Source organism: Empidonax traillii, unplaced genomic scaffold, assembly GCF_003031625.1.
Source record: "Empidonax traillii isolate 1590-97213 ecotype Southwest subspecies unplaced genomic scaffold, ASM303162v1 scaffold20:size5563877, whole genome shotgun sequence".
NCBI lineage: Eukaryota > Metazoa > Chordata > Aves > Passeriformes > Tyrannidae > Empidonax > Empidonax traillii.
Window position 1 is genome coordinate 2,992,650 of NW_020955213.1, and position 22,890 is coordinate 3,015,539.

Below are 22,890 nucleotides of genomic sequence, written 5' to 3' on the forward strand. Positions count from 1 at the left end.
CTCGGCCTCTTGTACTTGTAAGCTCTCCGTGTGTGCTGGAGAAGTGGAATGTGGCTGTGTTCTGCCTCGTGCTCACCAGTCTCACAAGGACTTGCAGTGCTTAGTGAAGGCAGTGTGATGTAGAATGGGCCTGCTAGGAACTTCAGAGGTAAACGCAGCATATTTAAGAGTGACTGTCTCAAAAATTGTCAGATATGACAAAATATGTAGCTCTCCAGGGTAGAGCTCTATAGAAAAATGGGAGGTTGACCACAGTTATCTTTTTTATTTTAGGAAATATCTCTTCTCACATATGCTGCATTTCCTCATCTTTCTGTGCAAATTATTTTCAATCAATGTAATACTTTCCTACTTTGTTCTGATGTGTTTCCTTCTATATCCCGTGTGCCTCAGCATGTGCCACTCTACTAGTGCAGCACAGGAACTGTGTTCTGTAGGACTATTCCTACTGTCTCTGCAGTTGTGAGGTGCTGCCACAGGAGGGTGTGAACCATTGCTCTTCCTTCCTGTTATGCAGCAGTACCGACAGCTGCTCCTCGGATTTGACAGCGAGCAAAAAATAGATTTGTTAAATAGTATTTCATTAATTTTTCTTGCACAGTTCTCTGAACGACCTAAAAAGCTGACTCCGGAAAAATTCAGGGACAAGTTTGATTATGTTTTTGTCCAGCTGGCTCATTGCTAACCTCTGGGGGAAAGCTGTGATGGGCTCTGCGTGTCCCTGTGCAGCCGAGGGGGAGATTACAGCCAGGTGTGCTTTAGCTGGGATGCTCCCAGCAGCCACCTCCTTCACAGGGCATGTCAGCCCTGCATGGCACCTCTGTGCTAAGAACCCTCTGTTTTAGGGATGTCCATGGAGCGACTGCTGCTGTCCCTGGGAAGATAGAGGTGATGGCTGTAGGGACTGAGGCCACTCTTCACCACTGGGAAGCAGATCCCCAGGGTTCAGCTCAAATGGGGCTGTCATGTTTTGTGTTGGTTTCTGAGCCCTGCCAGGATACAAATCTTATCCCATGGAGCTTTTTGTCCTAGTGGGAAGGAGAACACCATGAAGGATGCCAAGGGCCTCAGTGGTGCCCATCACACCATGGCCAGCAAGGACCTTTGAGGTGACTCTTGGTGCTGCCTGAGAGCAGCAGGGCTGGACTCGGCTCCCTGAACTGGTGAGGTGCAAAAGGGGCTAAAGCAGCCACTGCTCCTCTGCTCTGGCTCCTGCAGAATCCCACCCAGCCATGCTGGCTGGGAGGTGAAAGGGGTGACCCAGCAGGGAGATGTGACATGCAGCGTGCTGTGTAAGCAGCGAGACCGAGTTTGTAACCCAGGAATTGAGTTGCATGTCATGGGAAGTTCTATAGCAGCTATTTTTTCACAAATAATATTCTTTGGTCTTATCAAAGTGAATGTTCTGCATTCTGTCGAAGCTGACAGCACATACACCTTTCTGCCTAGGCAACTCAGGCATAATTGGTTATGTTAACCTGTGTAAGGAGACTGTGATCCCCGAGATGCACTTGCAGTTGTTATTAAAGTTTCTTAGCAGTTCTCATTATTTTCACCCTATTAGTTTTCAGGGCTTTTTAAACCCTTTCCCACAGCAAATACTCTCAAGCCCTGTGAGTTTTCTAATTCAGTGTTATGAGACCTGAGGAGACTGAATAGGGGGGGGGGGAGCAGAGGAGGGGGGCAGGGGTGTATAACAGCAGTAGTTATGTTTTCACCTGAGTCATTTTCTGTCTTGCTAAGGATGATGTGTCTGCAGAGAAAAACATCTATTTGCCCTTCACTCTTCTAAAATTGGGACTACTCAGAAGATATTTTTCTCCATGTTTTCTGCAAATTCTTTTAAACCCTGAAAGTGAAGAGGTCAAAATTGTCAAGTTTGATTTTTAATCCCAGCAATACAAATCTATTAGAGCATCATCTAGTTGCTCTGTAAGCATATGTACATTTGGTCTTGACAGGATTGGAAAAAATACAAACAATTCACCCCAGCTCAGCCCAGGGTAAACAGATCAGGCAGTGAAAAGAACTACAGTGATAATCTTTGCTTTTTACCTGAAAAATAACTCTCAACAAAACAGAAGAGTGCCTCAGACACGATAAAAAGCACCCAACAGTCAGTATTGCAGTTCTGGCATTTTGTAGTTTTGTCTGCCCATCTGTGTGGGGTTTACCCGGTGAATTCCAGCTTCCTGGGCTCCTGGAAGAAGAAAACCCAGTTGGATCATATGTCTGGAGTTCCCAAGGAGCCTTAATTAGGTATGAGATGCCTTTTCTTCAGAACAGGAACAACTCTTTTCTGAAGTCCCTGGTTGTCTGCTCTGTATGAGTCTTACACTTCATGCCAGGCATGGGCGAGGGTAGCAGGGATAGAGAGGGATAACAGCTGAAAAAGGGAGAAATGTGAGCACAAGCCAGAAGGGCTGGCTGTCCTGTAACAGCCCACTGAAGGCCACCAAGGTGGTCAGGGAGCTGGAGCACACAGTATGAGAGGAGAGCCCAAAAGAAAAGGCCAACAAAGATAAAGCTAAGGAGAGACCTGATTGTTATTTTTCCAGTGGACAGCACAAAGGTGGAGGCAGCCTCTTCCCAGAGGTGCACAGTTGTTGAACAAGAGGTCATAGGTATTAGGTGCAACAGCGAAAATTCCATTTAAACATCTGGAAAGTTTTACTCACCATGGAGGTGGTCAGAAACTGAAACACCCCAGAGACACTGAGAAACCTCCAATCTTGGAGGTCTTCAAAACATACTGGACAAAGTCCTGAGCAATACCCTTCAGGCAGGATATTGAGCTGGAGACCTTCAGGGTCCCCTTCTAACCTGCATCAGTCTATGAATCTTTGATTATAAATATCCAGAATTTTATTTCAGCCATCTATTGCCAAGACAATTTTACCAACATTGCCCACTTCAGACAATTCAGCCTGCAAGGAGACATTCCCAGAACTTCCATATTTTCTATTTTCCTTCTCCTTAATCCCTCCTTCCTTTACCATGTCAAATACAGAAAGTCTGATGATGGCAAGGGGAGGAATATGCTGAGAGGGCAATGTGTCACACTGCTCTGCAGTATTTGTTTGTTTATGTTGAACTCATCAACTGTCCCTCAGCTTGTACTGGGATTGGGCTCTCTCTCAGGAGGGGCCATTACTCTGCTCTGTGTTTCAGCAGTTCCAGCTTCACTGCTGTTCTGGTCTGAGCTAATAGAAGCAAAACATATTTAATAAATAGGAAAGCAATACATGCATTTATTTGTGTTACAATAAAGTGGTCAGATTTAGGGTTTGGGAACTATTCAGATAGGAAGCCAGAACTGAATTGCTCTTCTATAAATAACTTCCTCAAGTGATGGTCACGTTGCCAAACAGAGAAAGGCTGGTTATTTTCAGACTGCCAGGAACCAGCCAGCAGGGGGTTGATGGTAGATACTCTTTGTTTCTTGTGGTGCTGGTGTTTCCCAAAAATATCCATAGGACTTTATATGATTTCTAGTGTTTTTTCTTTCTCCCTCGACTACTTCTGCAAATCATCTAAATCTGGTTAGTCAGTCGTTCCTTTGTGTAAGCAACTCCGTATCCATGGTGTTCATTAATTTCCGTGCCATTAGTCTGCTTGCATATTACATTTCCTTCCAGCTTGTGGCTAATGTAGCTCATTCAAGATTCCATAGGCAGTTATGCATGATTTAATTGCAAATGGGATGCATCGCTTGGAATTCTCTTCGTCAGTGCTTCAAACTACAGTTCAGCATTACTACATGTTGATGGTGTTTGGTGAGCACATGTTTGCTGTCAGGTGATCTGTCTTCATTACTTGTGGACAACCATGCAGAAAAGATGTTTGGTTTGGGGTATAACATTTCTTGCTGTCCGTGCCTCCTTGGGCGTTGCATTGAACATGATGCAAATAAGTTACTGATACAGTCACTCACAATTTCAGGTTTTTTATCTATGGGATTTGCTAACATTTCGAGAACAGTATTGTGCCATATTGCAAAATGGTGCTTAAAGAAGGGGGAAAAAGGGCCAAAATTTAAAATGCTCTTTTTCAATGAAATCCAAGTGGGTAAATTCTAATGCCGGCATTTTATTTTTACATTCCAGTTTATAATAAAAACACAGTCTTTGGGAATTAAAAGCAAATAATCCCATACTGATTTTGTCAAGACAACTTTTTCTCCCCTCACAATGAAATATGGAAGTTGACACCTTCTCAGCAAAAGTGAAGTTACAGCAAAGTTATATTTCTCAGATGGACATACGTTGCTCTGGAATCTTACACTTGATGCTAGTTGGTGATGTCATTCCTGAAGTCCCTGCTCAGGTTTTTTTCTTTTTTTGTAAGTGAAACAGAACCATTGCCTGACAATTACTGCTTAGCTCCCTGGAAGGGTGAAAGCAACCCTTTCTCCATACCACACTGCAATATAGATTGCTTGGATTTGATACCTTCTCATGGACTCAACACTTGAGACAGACAACTGAAACTGCTGTGTTTTGGGAAGTCTCAAATTCTGAAGTGAAATGAGAGTGGGTGATTTAGCAACTCATAGGTTTGTGCAGTCAGACTGGTATCACTGGAAAATACAAAGCTGGAATTTCCACAGACAGGAATCTGTCTTCCTGTGCTTTTCTTCACAGAAATGTTCAAGTTGTGCACATTGGACATATGGTAGAGAATGCACCCAATGGAACCACGTGCTCCAGGAAACTTGTCACCAACCTTCAGTAGTAAGGGAGTACTGAGTACTTCTAGACCAGATGGCTGGAACTGTGGCTTTCCAGTTTCCTGTTCAGTGTAATTTTTCCTCAGTGCACCAACAGGTCCTCTGTTCACCAGCCATGTCTGTGGAGCTATAACAGCTCCAGATGTGGAATTTGAGGCATCACCTCATGGTCATTTGGGAAGTGTCTTTTAGTCAGCTGAGAACAGAGCTCTAACCTGTTGCAATGCTCAGTAAGAAAGGTGGACATGCCAAAATGTGGGAGAGGCACCAAGGGGAGAAATGTCCATCTGAGAAAACAGGGAATTTTTCCTGTTGTCTTCCCACCTCATTTCCTGGTTGACTAAAGCAAAGTCTGATGAGTTTTTGATTGCGATGGTATAATGGATTATTGCTATTGAAATGATTGCCACTGGATATTTGAAGAGATGAAAGTGGACTGATTTTTGTTTGTTTTGTTGGTTTGTGTTTGTTGGATGCATATTGGATATGCGTGGCCGTGCTTGGCACCAACCTGGACACGGGGTATTGCCCAGTATTGTGTCCTGCAGAGAACTGTCTTGTGCGTAGCAGTGTCTGAGTTGTTTGAAGGAGGGGTGAATATGTCTCAGGAAAGATGCATGATAGTTTGTTGTTTTACTGTATCTTGCAGATTCAACCTCTAATGATGAAGCTTCCCACCTAAATTCTTTCTTTTTGGGAGCAGAAAGAAAGGAAGAAAATGAAGAGTCTGAGCTGTTGATACATTGGGATAATCTCTTTCCATTGTATTGAACATTCCTACCTTTCCTTAAGTTTTGTTTCACCAGTTCTGCTTATCATTTTCTCATTGTTGCTGATTCTCTCCCCTCTCTGCTGCCTCTCCCATGGATTTTTATGTTGAATTTTTTTCATTAATGAGTAACTATTTTACACAGAACAATGTGGGGGGTTTCCTCATAAAATATTTCAAGGAAAAAGAAACAAACTGTAAATGCTGCATGATTAAAGAGTCATAAACCATTAACTAAAAGTCAGGATTGTTGCATAGACATTTGTAATGTACGTGTATGTCTTAAATTTTTGTGTGTCTGTGGGATGTTTGCAATTGCCTCTTTTTTCCATTTGTGAAAGAAATTCTTCTTGCTGCTAAGTGGTGAAATAAAACATTGGTAAAGGCAGATTTGATGCTAACTACGCCTTCAGTCTCATGAAAATAAGCTATTTTAGAATGTTACTGTTGGCCTATTTTGTAGCTATTTACTTTACTGGAAGTGGTGTGAATAAGCATGCTGTGGTGTGGTGCCTGGGACTATAAAAATGAGTCTTGCAGTAACAGATGTTGATTAATGATGTTATTTGTAATTATTGTTCCTGCTAGAGGGCAGGTGTGTAAGAGAGGCCCTGCCCTGTGCTGAGTAAAGATCTGTTCTGTGCAGCTCTTGTGTCCAAGTCTTCATTTATAACACGTGCTTTCCTCTGTTGTCAGGTGGCACATCCCCAGTAGCATGGTCAAAGAGGTTCATGCAGTTTAAAAACACAAAAAGATATCCTGTCTCGAGTGCTGTGCAACCTACGAACACTCCTCTGCCCTTAGTGTTTGGGGTTTTTTAAGTGATTTCATTTTTCTGGTCGTGACCCAAAACCCATTGAAATTTGCTGAAGTCTGTTCATTGGAATGGGTTTTGGATCAGGTCTGTAAGTAGATCTCTTTCCCGTCCTGTTCCATGTCAGACCAGCATAATTGGCTTCTCTTCCCTACCATCCCTGGGATAAGTGAAACTCAGGGAGCCAAGTCCAACTTCAAGAATATTTTGTAGTTCCATAACCTGGCATCATGGAGCTGATGATGGGCCGGCATTTCTGCTTACACTGATCAATTGCAACTACTTGGCATGCATGAATAAAAGAATTCTACTATTTTCCTTGTCACTGATGTCTCAACAAATAAATACCTCTAATATGTTTAAATTTTCCATTTGTTCCTGTCACTTGTGAATTTTCTGTTAATACCTTGGGGTACATAGAAGCACAGGTTCTTGATATTAAAACAGACCACTGGGCCACAAAGAATGTTCCTGGGCTTTGTGGTCAATACCTAAAGAAGAAAGAGCTACCATGATGCTTCTATGCAATAAGCACAAGTTCTGCATGTGATGAGGGTTCATTTCTTTTTGAGCTTTTGCAAGTTACAGTTCATACACCCTGCAGCACCCTCATGTCCTTGCATCTGAAACACGAGAACTGCTTCCCAGAGTGTGCTTCCCTCAACACGGTGTTGATCATAACCAATGTTAATGTTAAAATTTACACAAACATTACATTGATCTTGACCTATATTCTTTTCACTGAGTGAACTGTGTGTTTTTAGTCACTAATGGCATCTGCACAGTGAGGATGTTTTGTAAATGTTGTTCTGCTGCAATGAACAGGGGAAAATAGCAAAGGGTGGAGGGTACTATTAAGGAGTTTTCTGTGTGTAGTCCATAAATAGAAATATGTTGCGATACACAATCCTATTTTTGTTGGAGACTACTGAAATGCCCATTGTCTTAACCAGTGTAGATTAGTAAGCTGTAGGATTTTGTTATACTTGATTGCAAGCCTAATGTTTTGATACAATAGACTTCTTTATTCTTTACTCTTTCTCTCTTTCTATGATTTGTAGCCTACATTGAAGATCTCACAAGATGTGTTGAGCAAAGCAGAAGACTCATTATCGTGTTAACTCCAGACTATGTTCTCAGGAGAGGATGGAGTATTTTTGAGATGGAAAACAGACTCCATAACATGCTAGTCAGTGGCGAAATCAAAGTTATTTTGATTGAGTGTACTGAATTAAAAGGGAAAGTGAATTATCATGAAGTGGAATCCTTAAAGCACACCATCAAACTTCTCTCAGTGGTCAAGTGGAAAGGACCAAAAAGCAGCAAACTGAATTCTAAGTTTTGGAAGCGCCTAGTCTTTGAAATGCCAGGGAAGAAAAAGGAGGTGGTGTCTCGGCATCAGGTCCTGGATTCTGCAGAGCAGGGCCTTTTTGGAGACCTCCAGACTGTCCCCTCTATTGCTGTCACGGGCACTTCTGCCACGCTGGTGGAATCACGGGCTGATGTGACTGATTACCATCAAGCAGACTCTGTGCACATGAGACATTACTGCAGAGGATACGAGTACGACGTGTCAGCAGCGACACTGCCAATCGCTTCCATAAGCAACAACCACACGTACTGTAACATTCCTCTGACACTCCTGAACGGACAGCTACCTCTCAACAACACCGTGAAGGACCCCCAGGAGTTTCACAGGAACAACCCATTGCTACCTTTATCAGCCAAGGAGCTTAGCTTCACCAGCGATATCTGGTAGTGAACATCAGGACTCTTTCGAGATGCTTCATGACCGCCATGAAGACACCTTTTTAAAGAACTTTGCCCTAACCCCATGGGGTGAGAAGACGTATTCTAAGCAGCAGCACACTTGTTTGCTTTTCTACTTGAACTTCTTTGTTTACATTTACAAATTATTGACAAAGGGGGCATTCTTTTTGTAACTCAGTGATGTCCTTCCTGTCTTTTAATGTACAGTTTTATTGCTTCTTTAAAAAGGAGGGGGGAGAGAAAAAAAAACGCACCCCGTCATTTTACAGTAGGTTTACAATCTGGGATGGGTAAAAGGTCACTGGATATGGTCTCCAACATCCATACATATTTAAGTAACAGTATTTGAAATACACAGAAGTTGTTGGGTTTTTCATATAGACTGCAGTACAGTTTGAAATTCTAATCATGCTACAAAAATTATTATCTCCTGCACAGACCCCGAGGGGTGGATCATCCTGAAAAGGAAGGAGGAGGAAACCTTCCCGGTAACGTTGTCTCGCAAATACTTTTTAGAAGATGACCAGCTGAAACAATGCAGATGAAGCTTTATCAGTAAAGTGCATAGTAACAGTTACTGCAGGATAAATCACCTGCTCCCATCAGCATCTCTTCATTTTATTATTCAGGCATGTTGTATTCCTAGTCAATGGTTAGCAATGTGGTTTTACTAAACAACTTACTAGAATATCGGAAGGTGTTTAGGAGGATTTTAAACATTTTTTTTCTGTCAATTATAGATTATTTCATAACTTTTTGCAAATTTATAATGACTTTTTCCAAGCAATTTAAGTATAAATTTATCTGTCTATTGGTCTATTCATTACTTTGAAGTTTCTTAAGATCTCTTGAGCCCTATTAAGATTTGTAGAAAAGGCAATGTAATTTTACATAGGATTTTCTTTCCAAAATCAGTAGTTACAATTTGAAATTAACCTTTTTGTGAGAACATCAGCAATAGAAAATAATTAATACAGCAATATTCAGAGATGAAGTGCTAAATTATTCAGGTTTACTGGTAAATCTGACTTCAGTTGCAGTGATAATCACCCGAGACAGTTTTCTCTCTTGACCATCTACCTGTCAGTTTATGTACCTTTTAAATATGGCAGAAGCAGGAATATTTCTGCTGTCTGTGCAACTAGTGAAAAGTGATATTTTCCAGCAGCTGTTAAGGTCTTGCCTTTCTCACTTATGTGAGTGATCCCATCAGTCAAATAGGATTCTGTCATTTGTCTTTCATGTAAGGCATTCCTGCTGCTGAGGGATGAGCAGTGTTACACAGGTACTCTGCATCAGGCACTGCTGCTCAGTGAGTACCAGTGAGATTTCCATATTCAGTTGATTAAGAGTTGCAGAGTGGAGTATTTAAGGAAAAAAAGCCCTAAATAATGAAGGCAGAAGCCAGTTTTGCAGTTTTTGGCATAGCTCTAATGAAAACATAGTAGATATGAGAGTTTTGTCTCAATGAGATCTGCTGGAGCAAATTCCCAAAAATATTTTTATGGCAGGCAGCCTTGCCTGCGTTTCAGTCTGTCTTTAGCATTGTTCTCTTTGATTGCATGAATAAAAGTTAGCACTCTGCACTCAGCTGCCTGTGGTTTCATCAGCAAACAAGTTCAGTAAATCCTTGACATTTTACAGTGGTTCCTAAATTGTACCCTACAGTCAAATGGAAACAAACACTGACCTAAGACTTAAAAGTCAAAGAATTGGCCCAAAGGCCATGAGAATGATCTCAAATGTGCAATAATTCATAGAGGTCAGTATTTTTCCATTGCTTCTTTCCCCAGTTCTTTATTCTGTGCCCTCCTACACCAGTTATTGTCTGTAAGATTTTCATTAGGTTCTAAATAATACATGTTTCTCTTGTTTTTTCTAGCATTATTATGCATTTGACACTAACACTGAAAATGGAAATCTAGAAAAATATATTAATTTATTACACAGTATAGAAACTATAACTTGCTCTTTTGTGAGGTTAAGTTCCAAACATATAGGTGTTTAATAGACGTATTTTTCTACTGAGAAAGAAAGCGATTTTACCTCCATTATAAATATATGTATTTCAACCTCCTCCCAAAAATTTACAAAATTTGCACTGTTTTATAAGTGTTACAGACTGTGTTTACACTGGCTATGTTCTTTAATGCAAAGTGTAATTTAAAAAAAAAAAAAAAAAAAAAAAAAAAAAAAAAAAAAAAAAAAAGGAAAAAATTCCTAAAAGCAAACCCTGCATGAAAAGAGCTGCATATGTTTAAATGAAAAGCTGTACTTTTCATTATTTTCCTTCCCACATTACTCTAGAATCTGGTTAATTCACACAGAATGTTCAGTGAGATTTTAAACCCGCTAGTTCTGTATTAAGCATGCAAACCCCCAAAAAACCAAGAAAAGTAAAAACATATGCAGGTTGGTCTGATTCTTTTATTTACAAGGACTAAATATGGGTAACAAATTCATTCACCCGATGATAATATGTCTCCTAGAGCAGTAGTTATTCCAAAGCAAAATGCAGTCATGTTTGATTGAGGAAACATGAAAAGAACAGTTTTTCTGTCATTTTGCAAAAGCACATCGAGTGTCTGTGTATTGATATTTTTTAGTTATAGATGCCAAGTCACAATCTGCTTTAAGATTTCTGAGTATGTATTGAGTACTATGACAATATATACATGAATTGGAACTGCCTGTACCCCTCTGCTTCTAGTGTGGGGATGGGGAGCTGAGCTCGGGAGGCCTCTGGTGGACTCAGTTTCGTGTAATACCAATATGGAATCATGGAATTGTTTAGGTTGAAAAAGACCTCTAAGATGATCAGGTCTAACCGTTAACCCAGCACCGCCAAGCCCATCACTAAACCATGTTCCTGAGTGCCACATCTACATGTCTTTTGTGCACCTCCAGGGATGGGGACTCCACCACTGCCCTGGGCAGCCTCTTCCAGTGCTTGACAACCCTTTCAGGGAATAAATTTTCTCTAATCCAATCTAAACCTCCCTTGGCACAACTTGAGGCCATTTCTTCTTGTCCTGTCACTTGTTACTTAGGAGAAGAGACCAACCCCCACCTGGCTACAACCTCCTTTCAGGTAGTTGTAGAGAGCGAGAAGGTCACCCCTGAGGCTCCTTTTCTCCAGCCTGACACCCCCAGCTCCCTCAGCCTCTCCTCATCACACTTGTGCTCCAGACCCTTCTCTTGCCCTTCTCTGGACATGTTCCAGCACATCTGTGACATGCAAGAGGCCACATGTTTCCATAGGTAGCACTTAAGGGTCTGGAAAAATGCAGTCAGATGGTAAAATGCATCTATCCTAGGGATTTGGGTGGCACAGGAACTTGTCCCACTGTGAAAACCACCACCACAGCAGCCCTCCAGCAGGATCCCTCATGGCAGGAGTGACAGCTGGATCAGGGCCTATGTGGCAAAAATGTGAACCTCGTTAGCTGGAATAGAAGGGTATATGGGTATTTTGCATTCCTGTGCCTCACCAAAGCCATGGTGGCTTTATCAGCTGGATTTATCAGGGAAGAGGCCAGGGCACTACCCTGACTGTGCTTGGGGCTGCATCTCGCTTGGGTGACTCTGCAGCCCCGCCACCCCCAACTTTGTCAGGCTGTGCCTTCCCCAGTGACAAAATCACCAGCAGCAAACATCCTTATTGCAACCCCAGGACTTCTGATTTCTGTCACGTTCATTTTAAAGATGATTTATTATAATATTTGGAAGCTACTGTTTGTATACTTACCTTTGTGTGTCATGTACTTCAGAGGCAATTGTGATTTAAAGGTTGTCTATAAAAAGAGCTAGAAATTGGAAACCTACTCAGCTGCTGCAGATTTTATGTTCCTAAAGTAAGTTCAGCAAGAAAACCGGGTAATTTTAAATTAACTAACAAAGCACAGTGAATACTGACAGTTCTTGGGGGCTATGTGGTTGGCTGGTATTTTAATAACATTCCTTTCTCTAGACAGTGGATGAGAAAGATATATAAAGATATTGCCATACTCTGCCACCAGGTCTGCTCCAAAACCCATTCAAGCCAACAGGAAGAGTTCCATCAAATTCAGCAGACTTTGGATAAGGCCATAAATCTTATGTTTACTGTGTGCAGAGGAATACAAAAGACAAAAGGGAGAGAAAGAAGTCAAGAGATTAAGGAGCATTTGCTTATTTATTCTGTCTGAAATCAAGCTTATTTTTGTCCCTGTTTGGTGTGGATATGCTCCAGGACCATCCAGCCTTGGGAAAGGAATTTTGTTCATTCTTTGTTATAAACAAGATAAGGACTTGGGAATAAATAACAGATACTTCTGCAGGGGGGAAAAAAATCATTATTTTTAAGGGCTTCTGCTCTCAGTAGTTCCTTTGATTCAACAAGCTTTCTCTGTTCATCCAAATGCATAAGCACATACTTAAATTCCCCTTAATTCAGTGAGAAATACTTTGCTGAGCAGGGGCTGGAAGGGCACTTCAGTGCCAGAAATCACAGCATTCAGCAGCCTTTAGAATTGTGCCCTTATGGAATGCTCTGAGCAGCTTTCCCAGTGTCCATCTCTGAATGGACACTGAGTTGAGCTTTCTGGCAGGGCAGCTGTCAGGTCTCACAGTCCTGGACACAGGAAAGGAAGTGTCCAATGCAGGTTAGCCCTGGCAGTGACACTGCCCTGGGAACTGTGTCATAGATAGGAGATCAGTGGGGATTTTGGGTTGTCTCCAGTTGGGCAACTGTGAGTTTATCCCATGGGATGGCTTGGTTAGAAATACTGTGTGCAAGAGACGTCAACCTCCATGCAGCATTTTGTCCATCCCCCCTTTGAGGTTCATGCTGGGGCTGCAAAGTTACTGGGACGCTAAGAAATAAGTGGGCAGTGAGAAGAAGGGTTTTCCAGGCAGAACCACTGATTGACTACAGGACAATGGCAGCTCTTGCATGAATGCATCATGTTTGTCCACTATTCAATGGATGCTGTGCAAAGTTCCCCAGAAAAATGTCATTTCTTGCCAGCTCAGTTGCTTCAGACCCCTTGTCTCGATAATTTTAAAATTAAATTTTAATGGATTGGATGGAAAACTTTCTTTGTTTCATCCAGAGGGATAAAAAAAAAAAAAAAAATGGAAAAAGCTGCTTCTTTATGTGTGGGAAAATTCCCCACAGAGTAATAACTCACACTTTTTGCAGTCCCATGGGTTTTAAACTTGCACGTAATGCCAGTAGTGTTTCCACATCACTCTAGTGGGGCGGATGAGATGATGGTTTCTGCTGTGCAGTGGATCCCATCACTGCAGAGCTCAGCCTCTGGCACTGCCATTCCAGCAAACTGAATTGCTCATTTTTGCCACTGCCCCGTTCTACCAGACGTACATTCCAACAAGCACTGTCCAGAACAAAGTGGGTTCCAAACATCACTGGTCAGGGCTGTCTCAACAGCAGTTCTGCAGCTCTTGCAACACATCATTGCCGGGTGCTGTATCAGTTTGCTGTCCCCAGGGGTCTGACAGTGCAATCACAGCCAGAGCCTGGTTGTCCAAAGCAATTAAGCCACACAGGAGCCAGATCTTATCAAAAGTCCACAGGAATTAGTCCTGATCCTCAGTTTTTGTAATACCAACATTGGTTAGTTAGGACTGCGAGAAGTGATGGCTGCTGAGAGCAGCGGAGCTGGAAGACCCACACCAAGGTGGCAGGGAGCCAATGGGTCTGAAGGAAAATGGGTATCTGACTGGCAAGTAATATTAATTTAAAATAATCAATATTGGCCTGCTTGTTTATAAAATAACAAAAACTACAGAAAAATACCTTCCTCTGTGGTCTTGGAAGCATTTAAGCTTTTGAAATTTCATAAATAACAGTGATTAAAACAGTTCCATTTTGGCACTAGTTAACCCAGCAAATGTTAAAAATATGGCATTTTGGAATAATTTGTTACAGGAAGAAAGCAGAATTTGAAAATGGAAAGTAATGGCACATCATGTTCCTGCAAACACAAAGAACAGCATTCTGAAAAGTAATTTGCTTCTCCAAAGAAAGGACCCGCAGCATTTGTGATATTGAGGGAGGGACAACTTTGCAATGCTTACCACTGGAAGCCATTTGATGTGTTCAATGCCACTGGAGAAATTCAGAGGTTAATAAGGCTACTCCAAAGAGGTATAAGACAATGTCTCAAAAAAAAAGGAAACACAAAGTAAAAGTTACCAATCTTTGCCAGGATATTTGTCATATAAATATAAAAAATCAGCACTGCCAGTAGAAGGATAACCTGTCAGCATTTTCTCTTCTTTGCAATACCATTGTAAAGCTACAGACCAAGCAGTAAAGCAAATAAATAATAATAATAAAAATACAGTTTGTCAAGCTGAGCCAGATTCTCACGGTAGGTATTCTCTAAACAACTCCTCTAATTCATTTTGATAGAGTGTAATTGGCTTTACAAGGTTTTAAGAGCTTTCTTCTCTTCAGGACAAGCACAAAGACAAAACAATGTACTTTATATTGGATGAGTTTTGCAAATTTCTAAGACTCTAAAATAATCCCTTCATACACAGCAGCGGGTGGTTAATGTTTGCCTGGCTGCAAGTATCCATTTTGGGTATTCAAAGTGATTTGAATACCCAACAGCTACTGGTGAGCCCGGCAGAGCTGGTAGGCCAACAGGGCTACATTCAAGGGCAGTGGGGTACCCAGTGTGCTCAGCATCACTGAGTGGGCCCAAATATTTGGCTGGGCAATACCTAGAGAATAGAGAACAAGTTCAGACTGTGCTCATACTGGATAGTGGGATTTGCAAAACTCTGGTGCCCTCTTTTAATGGAGAAATACAGGCAAGCCAAGGTGGGAACGAAAATTGTCAAAGGAAGAATTGTGCACCTCATTTCTTTCTAAATCCAAACTATTTGGGATTCAGAGCATGCCCTGGGATTTATGATGTGGAGGAGGGAATTAGTGATTCTCATGCAGAGAGCGCAAGGGGCTTTGCTTTTACTACCAAGACATATTTTCATGAGAAATCCAGACCCTAAGGTGGGCTAGACTTCATGTAAATTAGCCTCTTATGAGATGACTCAAGAAGAGAGGGTCTAATGAGATGTGAAGAAGCTTTCAAAGCACAATAAGCTCTGATCACCTCGTGTATGAGGCTTAAAGGTAACTTCTGTCAGCATTTAAAAGGGAGCATTTAAAACTTAGTCCCCAAATAACATTAGAGACTCCATGTCTTGTGAATTAGCATCTCTTCCACAGATTATAACAACCTTTAAAACCCTTAACAGCTCTTTGATTAAAGGATATCAAAGGCTTTATGATCATGAAACAATCAATCTAACACCTAACTCCTCTGGGGAAATATTTTCATCCACCCTTTAGCAAGTGAAGAATATGTTAAAGATCCATTTCACCCAAGATCCCACCAAAACCTAAAGGCAGAGCCCACAGTGCCCCAGTTTGGACTTCTGACCAGTAGATAATATTCCCTGGACTGGATTGGTAACTGGATTGCCTCATCCTGGCTCTGTGGCTGCATCAACCAAAGAAAAAGCTTGTTCCAGCCTGTGTGAACAAACTCTGAGTGTCCCCTGAGTGGGTCACACTGGGGCTGTTTTGGGGGTGTGGCAGAGCTGTTCCAGAGAGAGTGGTGATGCTTCCCTGTGGGATCAGCAGCTCATTGCAGAAACGGGAAAAGACAAGCTAATCATCAGTAGTGAAGTGAAGGAAGGACGCCTTTGGAAGGACGCAGACTGACGAGATGACAGGAAATCTGTGTGCTGCAGCAAATTATTGGCAAAAGGAGACAGCGGGGGAAAACACTGAACTGACACATAATTTGTACCTAACAACCAGCCTGAACCCAGATCAGAGGTATGGCTGTTATGCTGCCAAACTCAGGGAAAATCTGAACAAAGTTCAAACTTCATTGCTTTCACCCATCAACATAATGAACAGAAGAAGCATCTGTGATGTGACAGTGCCAATCTGCGAGGCAGGCTTCAATCCAGGGCTGGAAGTTTTCAACTATTCTCTGAACAAAGTGCCCAGACTAATGCAGATGTAGGTATATGTTAGGGTACAGACAATTCAAAGCAACCCCTTCAAGGTAGAAAAAAGAGAGCAGCCTGAGACAGCAAAATAAAGGAGGATGTTCATGAACTTGATCAATCTGGCATGTCCTTGGCAGATTCCCCAGCTGTGAAATACAAGCCTGAGTGCCCTGTAAGACAAGTGACGTGGCAGAGGCAGTCAAGCTGGATGAATGTATCCCAGAGGTGCTACAGAGTGGGGATTCAGGGTAGAGAGGGGCAAGAGCTGAGTGTATGAGGGAAAGGAGCCCACCACCACTGCCTAGAGACCTGCCCATGCCAGCAGCTGGTGGAGATGTGTAGGGCATGGGCTCTGCTTGGACACAATAGCAGCAGCACCTCACGATCACAGCAGCCTGCTTTAAAACCCTCAAAAAGGTTTCCAAAGGTATTTATACCCAATTTCTGAGTTCCCCAGGGTCCAAAGAGAGGTAAATCCTATTCAAACAGCTCTGCCCCAAGGAAACAGGCTAATAAGAGACTAATAAAGGAAAAAATAACAGTAGTCACTAATTCAGCAATCTGTTTTAAATCCTTTTCTTAAATAATTAACTATATCTTAGAAACTTGTCATCTTACTTGCCTTTAACATATTGAAGTCCATGGAGCGGATATGGAAATAGCATTGCATGGAGCAGGGAGTGTTCTATGCACCTTATAAAGCTGGTCATGGTCACACAGATTAAGTGGGAGATGAGGCATTAGATGGCCACTTGCAACATCTGGGTGCTGCTTCCCATGGGAGGAGGAGAGGACAGGCATCTGCAGGGCAGCAGTGATGTCCCACACTGCACCACAAGCACTGGGACAGGACAGAGAGCTGGAGCAGCACAGCCCCACGGGCAGAGTAACCCAGCACCCTGCGGGCATCACAGCACCGCGTCCACAGTCAGCAAAATAGAGGCAGCCCATGACAAGGGCTCCTCTTGCAAAATACAGCAATGTAACCTTTGAGCTGCTAATCATTTTTCCTTTTTGGCAGCCAAACAAATGTTACGAAAGAGTAATTCTCAGCATCCATTGTACCCTGAGGGTTAACAAACATGTGTAAGAAGAGCTCCAGATAGAAAGCTGGCAGCCTCTCCTTTACTGTGTGGAGAGCTCTTCTGAGACTTGAAGGATGATGGGAGTTGTCTTTTCTTCTCTTTTTTTTTTCTTTTCTTTTTTTTTTTCTTTTCCAGAAATAAGGTCATGGAAATTGTCAGAGGAGCATGTGGAGCGATTATAGCAAAAGCACAGAAGCCTCTTAGAGAGACTTCTTGATTCTAGAAGCCTGATTCTTGTTATTATACAGTTAGACTGTAAAGAACAAACTCTCCCCAGGAGAGCCAAGGAAAGTGTGGTGGTTTGTGCAGGGCAGTGACAGAAGCTGAGGTGGGAATGGGCAGAAAGACAGAAGCCAGTGTGTCCCTGTGGCACAGCTGACACCCATCTCAGGTGATTCCATGCAGAGACAGAGCCAGGAGAATCCTTTCATGGGGAAATGCTGCACCCATCACCCTGCCATGGGCTACTGCCACCCCATGGTCACTCCTCTGTGACACTGCTGCTGATCTTGGGGCCGTGCTGATCTAGTGGCCAGGCTTGGACTTCTCCTTTGGCAGCCTTTCCCCTTCACTCAGCAAAGAGGATGAGGATGAAGCAAGCCCAAAAACTGAATTATTGTCCATCAGGGGTACGGTGTGCAAGGGGTGGCACAGGGACACCTGTCTGGGGCCAGGTCCAGGGCACAGGGCTTCAAGCACTGTCATTGTCCCTTCCTCGGAAGCAGATGCAGCAGCATTGTAGTATATATGTCCACCAGGCCTTTCTGGCACTGAAACCTCACCAAAGTGTCTGAATTCTAATATTTACTTCCCCTAAACCTGCAGAAAAAACAGGGGAATAGCACTGGTGGCAAAGCTAAAATGTGAGAGTGAGACTGAAGACCAGGTAACCTAATCAGGGCCAGTTTAACTTGCAGCAAGTTATTGCCTTCCTAAATAGTACTGAAAGATTGTGATGTGGAAGCTGTGTTTTTTGCAAGGCAGCTGAAGCAGAACAACCTCAGATAATCATCAGCCTCGGTGTGTTCATGTGGCTTTGCTTGGCACCACCGGGAATGAGACTTTCCCCTGGGGTGACCTCCCCTGTCCCAGCCCACTCTGCTTTTCCCCAGGTTTGCCGTGTGCTGGGGTATCCCTGCTGACCCGCCAGTCACCCCTCACAGACACCACACCATTTTCCTCACAATTTCATCTTTACACTAGTACTTTGCACTGAGCCACACAAGCAATTTCTTGGCTGTGGAATGGGAGAAGTTCTTCATGGGCTACTTGAAATGCAGGACTTGGGCAGTGAGGCTTACTGTAACACTTAGAAATTACATTTTATGGTACTTAGTTGATTCAGAAGCTTACCAGGCAAGAGCAGAAAAACAGGCTTTAATGATTCTGCTATCAGCCCTGGCTCAGCCTCATATGGAGTGAGATGAATTCAGTGTACGTGTGAGCAGTGAGCCACCAACAATAAGCTTTGTTAGAACAGAGCATTTCTTTAACTTTGCTGTCTTCCCTATACGCTGTGGAGGAAGTGACTAACTCCTGAGCAAGCAGTCATGGACCTGGTGAGAGATTTCAGGTATGTGTTGGAAGGTAAAAAATGTGCTGGTGCCTAGTCAAGCACTAGTCAGCACTACACCTAAGACAGACTTCCCCAGGGAAATCATAGACTGCTAATTTGGGGGAGGAAACAGGGAAGATTTTTTTCCACTAAGACGATAAAATAAAGGTCTCCAGCTGAGATACCCATTTGGGGAGATGAATGTTAATTTGCCAGAACAGGGGACAGCTGAAATTAATAATGATATTCTGCTGTAATTTGTACTGCTCAAAACCCAGAGTCAAATCATTGCAGTCACTAGGGATCTGTACCTGATTTCTCTGAATGAGAATTTGTTCCATTAATCTGGGTGGCTTAAAAGGAAAACTGTAATAATGCTGAGCATTGGGCTTCAGTTGGTCCAATGGCTTTTACTGAGGACAAAAAAAAAAAAAAAAAAAAAAAAAAAAAAAAAAAAAAAAAAAAAAAAAAAAAAAAAAAAAAAAAAAAAAAAAAAAAAAAGACCTGTGAGTTACAGGGTCTGTGTTTTTGTAACTAGACCAGTTAATGTGATGTGGCTTGGCAGAACTTGTGATTCCCTCTAACAGAGGGAAGTTACCAGAAGTGTTTTCAGTTTGCCAGCTGCAGTACAAAACCATGCTCACCCCACTCCGCCCGTTTTACATGGATAAGGCATCACTACTGCATAGAATTTTAAGAAGGGAGTTCCCCACTCAAACCAGCCAAACTTTCCAGGAGTCAGCTGTGCTGTAAAAGACCTCAAAAGTCTCAGAGGCTGGAATTGTGCCTCCTGACCTAAAGGGCAACCAGGTTTCAGTTACCTTTCTCCTTGCTGTGCCTCTGCAAAGAGCCTCAGCACATCTCAACTGCAGAGTCAGCCCAGGGCTGGCCCCCTGCGAATCCTCCCTGCCACTCCTGGGTTCCTATCAATAGCTGGAAAGGCAAAACTGCTTGGGAGAAAATGCTCTCAAAAGGTTAAAAAGAAAAATGCAATAGAAATGCTGGCCAAGGAAGGATCAGCCCTGGAAGCTTTCTAATTCTCAGTTTGAGCTTGGACATGTGGAAAAAATAATAGTCATGAAAGGACTCACAGGCCCTCCCAGTCTAGATGAAGAATAAACAATACAAGGGACATGGCAAAGAGAAAAAAAAAAAAAAAAAAAAAAAGATAAATTTTTATTAGTCTCCCAGCAGTTGTAACATGGAAATTAGGACAGGATAACAGGCAATTTAATGCCAATGTATGCATTGGAAGGGTGGAGGTGACCATGAAGGGGATGAAATATGACTGGAGAAACAGCCAGCATTGGCATGAGAGAATCATCAAAATAAGCCAAAAGAAGAAAGAGAATGAGGATACACACTACCGACCTTTGCTACACTGTTCTCAGAAATGTCAAGGGAAAACCCAAACCCATGCAGCCACACACAAGTAAAGCAAATTGTTATCAGCCTGAGCAGGAGGACATGTCTGGACTAGAAAGAAAACAATCAATCTCTGTGGGGTAACCTAAATCCAGCAAAAAGAACAAAAGGGTTCAAATATTGCAGAGTTAAAACGAAAGTTTTTCTGGGTTTTTTTTGTTTGTTTGTTTTTGATTGGTTGTTTTTTAAATTTATTTATTTTATATTAATCAAAGAAAAAAAAACTAGAAAAAAGAATGGAAGTGCTACTGCTGCTTCAAAGTGAGAGATGGTACAAAGCATGTAGCTCACAGGAGGTGTGGGAGCACCCACAGTGTGAGCATGTCTGTTCACAGCCACCACCACCTCTGGTTTGAGAGAACAGATTACAGAAGAGACACCCAGCACACAGGTGTTAATCCACGTCAGGGGAAGTCCAGCACAGCCAGGCTGGTGAGCCAACCCCCACAGCATCCCAAATGGCTCAGCACAGCCAGGGCCAAGGGGAACAGTGCTGGGCTGGCTAAACCCACCCAACAACTACCGATTCCCAGCCAGGGTGCCCTGAAACTGGAAGGGTGGAAAGCTCTGGGGCAAGCACGATGGAGCACGGTGGGGAGCATCACTGTGCAAAGCCATGACTCCTGTTTGCTCCAGCAGACTGGGTGCAGTGCAAAATGCAAGCGATAGCTGCAGCTCCCCAGGTTGTACAAAGGCACTCACACTTTGCCCCTGCAGAAGAGGGCACGTATAAAAGTTGTGTCAAAGAGGCAGAATATAAAATCAGGTTAAGCAGCTACAGTTGTGTTCACAGTTTCTATCAGCCCTGATAGCTGGCAGCCATCCTTGCCTGATGAGGGAGCTCAGCTTTGGGAGGGAGGTTGTTTGTTCCCACCCTGGGAGTTCAAGGTGCTGGGAGAATGGTGCTGGCTGTGGGATAAGAGGTACACTGAGCTGGTAAGTACAGTTATGCTGGAAGTGCTTTAGTAGGAGTGTGGCTTTGGGGAATTTTGCATCAAACTGGGGTATGTTTTTGAAGTACAATCTGTTTGCATTTACACTGGTGTTTGCAGGGAGGAGGAACTGTTGAGGTGCCTGCTGACTGGGGGGGTTAGGCTGGGAAGTTTCTTGGTTAGAGCAACAACTGGATTTGTTGATGAATTGGTTTTGTGTAATAAACTGCATGAAGTGCCTCATCTTGGAAAGGGCTCATCTTGGAAAGATCCAGCACCCTCAGGTCTGCTTCAGGATCCAGGGGCTGTGCCTTGATGCCACATCCTCCTCAGGTGAACCTGATGCAGAGGGTTACACCTGCGTGTTGAGCAGGCAGAGCTGATGGATGGGGTCTTTTCTGGGATGATTTTTCACTAGTCTAGAAGAAAAGGAGATGGTGACCTTGTAAGTGACCAAAAGCAGCAGCAGCAGCTCCACAGCAGTGGAGCAGGTCTGCCCTTCACGTAACACTCGTAAATGCTCCTTTTCAGGCACAAGCACATGACTGACCTCAAGTATGTGGGCAAACTGTATATTTATTGCTATAAAATGACGGCAAGTTCACTGACAAAAGCAGATTGGGCAGCTGGTGGGGATTTTTAATCACAGAGAAGATTCAGTGGTCACTGAATGTTAATCCACAACTGTTCACATTATTACTGCAGCATGTTGTTTTTTCTGTGCAGGAGTTAAAACTGTATTCTAACAGAACATAATGATATATGGTTATTAACTGACTTAAAAAGAACATATAGGAGATATGCAGTGATTTTTTTTTATGTATATATAATGCAAATCTATATAGTTTATATAGAAATATATCTAGCTATGCAGGATATGTCCTACAGGAAGCAAAGGAGGCTGGTGATAGCTTCACATAAAATTTTATGATGTGGTTTTCTGGCTTTCAAGATATTGCTGATTTGTCTGCTTAAAAACAAACAAAAGAAACCCTAACAAAAAAAGCCCAAAAGAGTACTTCAGAGACTTGGTTGTAAGCTTTCATATTCAAATATCAAATGACTGTATTACTGTTCTCCTTCTCATAGTGTTAACTAATCTGAAGGAAAAAGACAGGAAGGACAGATAAGGCATTGGGATGAGACCCATGGGGCTGACACCAGTTTTGTCTGCCTGCACTACCACAGGATGTGTAAATGAGATAATAACTGGTTTACTCCCACTTTTAGCATATCAAGTTTATGAGCTCGTGGGCCATCTATTACTTTCTAACCTCAAACTGGGGTTTCTTGAAAGCAGAAGAGTAAAGGTGGGTTGGCCTTTTCCAAACCTGTAAGAATTTGGTCTCAGAATCGAGGCCATGGAGTGCAGCACTCCAAGTCTGGTCTGCAGAGGATTCCAGACTCGCCAACTCTGCCTGGGATTGCTCGTCCCGTGACCTCCTAACATGCTCAGATCTCAGCTAGATGAAAACAGCTTTCACCCTGTAAAGCAATGTAAGCATGCAAACTGGGGGAGGTATGAGAGCTCAAGGATTTAAAGATGCTTAATTGGTTTATGGAACTAAACTCCTTAAAGAAGTTAAGCTGCCGTGAAAAGGGAAGCTGGTTCAAATCCTGAAATCTCCCTGCTGGAAGGCAAATGCTGAGGGTGCTATAGGGTGGCAGTTCTGGGCTTGGCTGCAAGTTGGCTCCTGCACAGCAGCCAGGCAGCCCTCTGGAGGGGTCAGGTTTTCCGTGTGACACAGAAGCTGCTATGTCAGGACATCTTGCT

General features: G+C 42.8%; 1 protein-coding gene across 7 annotated transcripts in view; it reads left to right on the forward strand.

Moving 5' to 3' along the window:
* IL1RAPL2 (interleukin 1 receptor accessory protein like 2) overlaps positions 1-10,462 on the forward strand; it is a 364,240-nt gene extending 353,778 nt beyond the window's left edge. For 6 of the 7 annotated variants that reach the window (XM_027898862.1, XM_027898854.1, XM_027898846.1 and 3 more), the window contains one exon: positions 7,374-10,462. In XM_027898862.1, coding sequence (XP_027754663.1) covers positions 7,374-8,071 — 698 coding nt within the window. In that variant the 3' untranslated portion in view covers positions 8,072-10,462. Of the gene's footprint in view, positions 1-5,378; positions 6,141-7,373 lie in introns of those variants that run through there. The other variant, XM_027898896.1, reaches the window with a different exon arrangement.
* Positions 10,463-22,890: the final 12,428 nt, after the last annotated feature.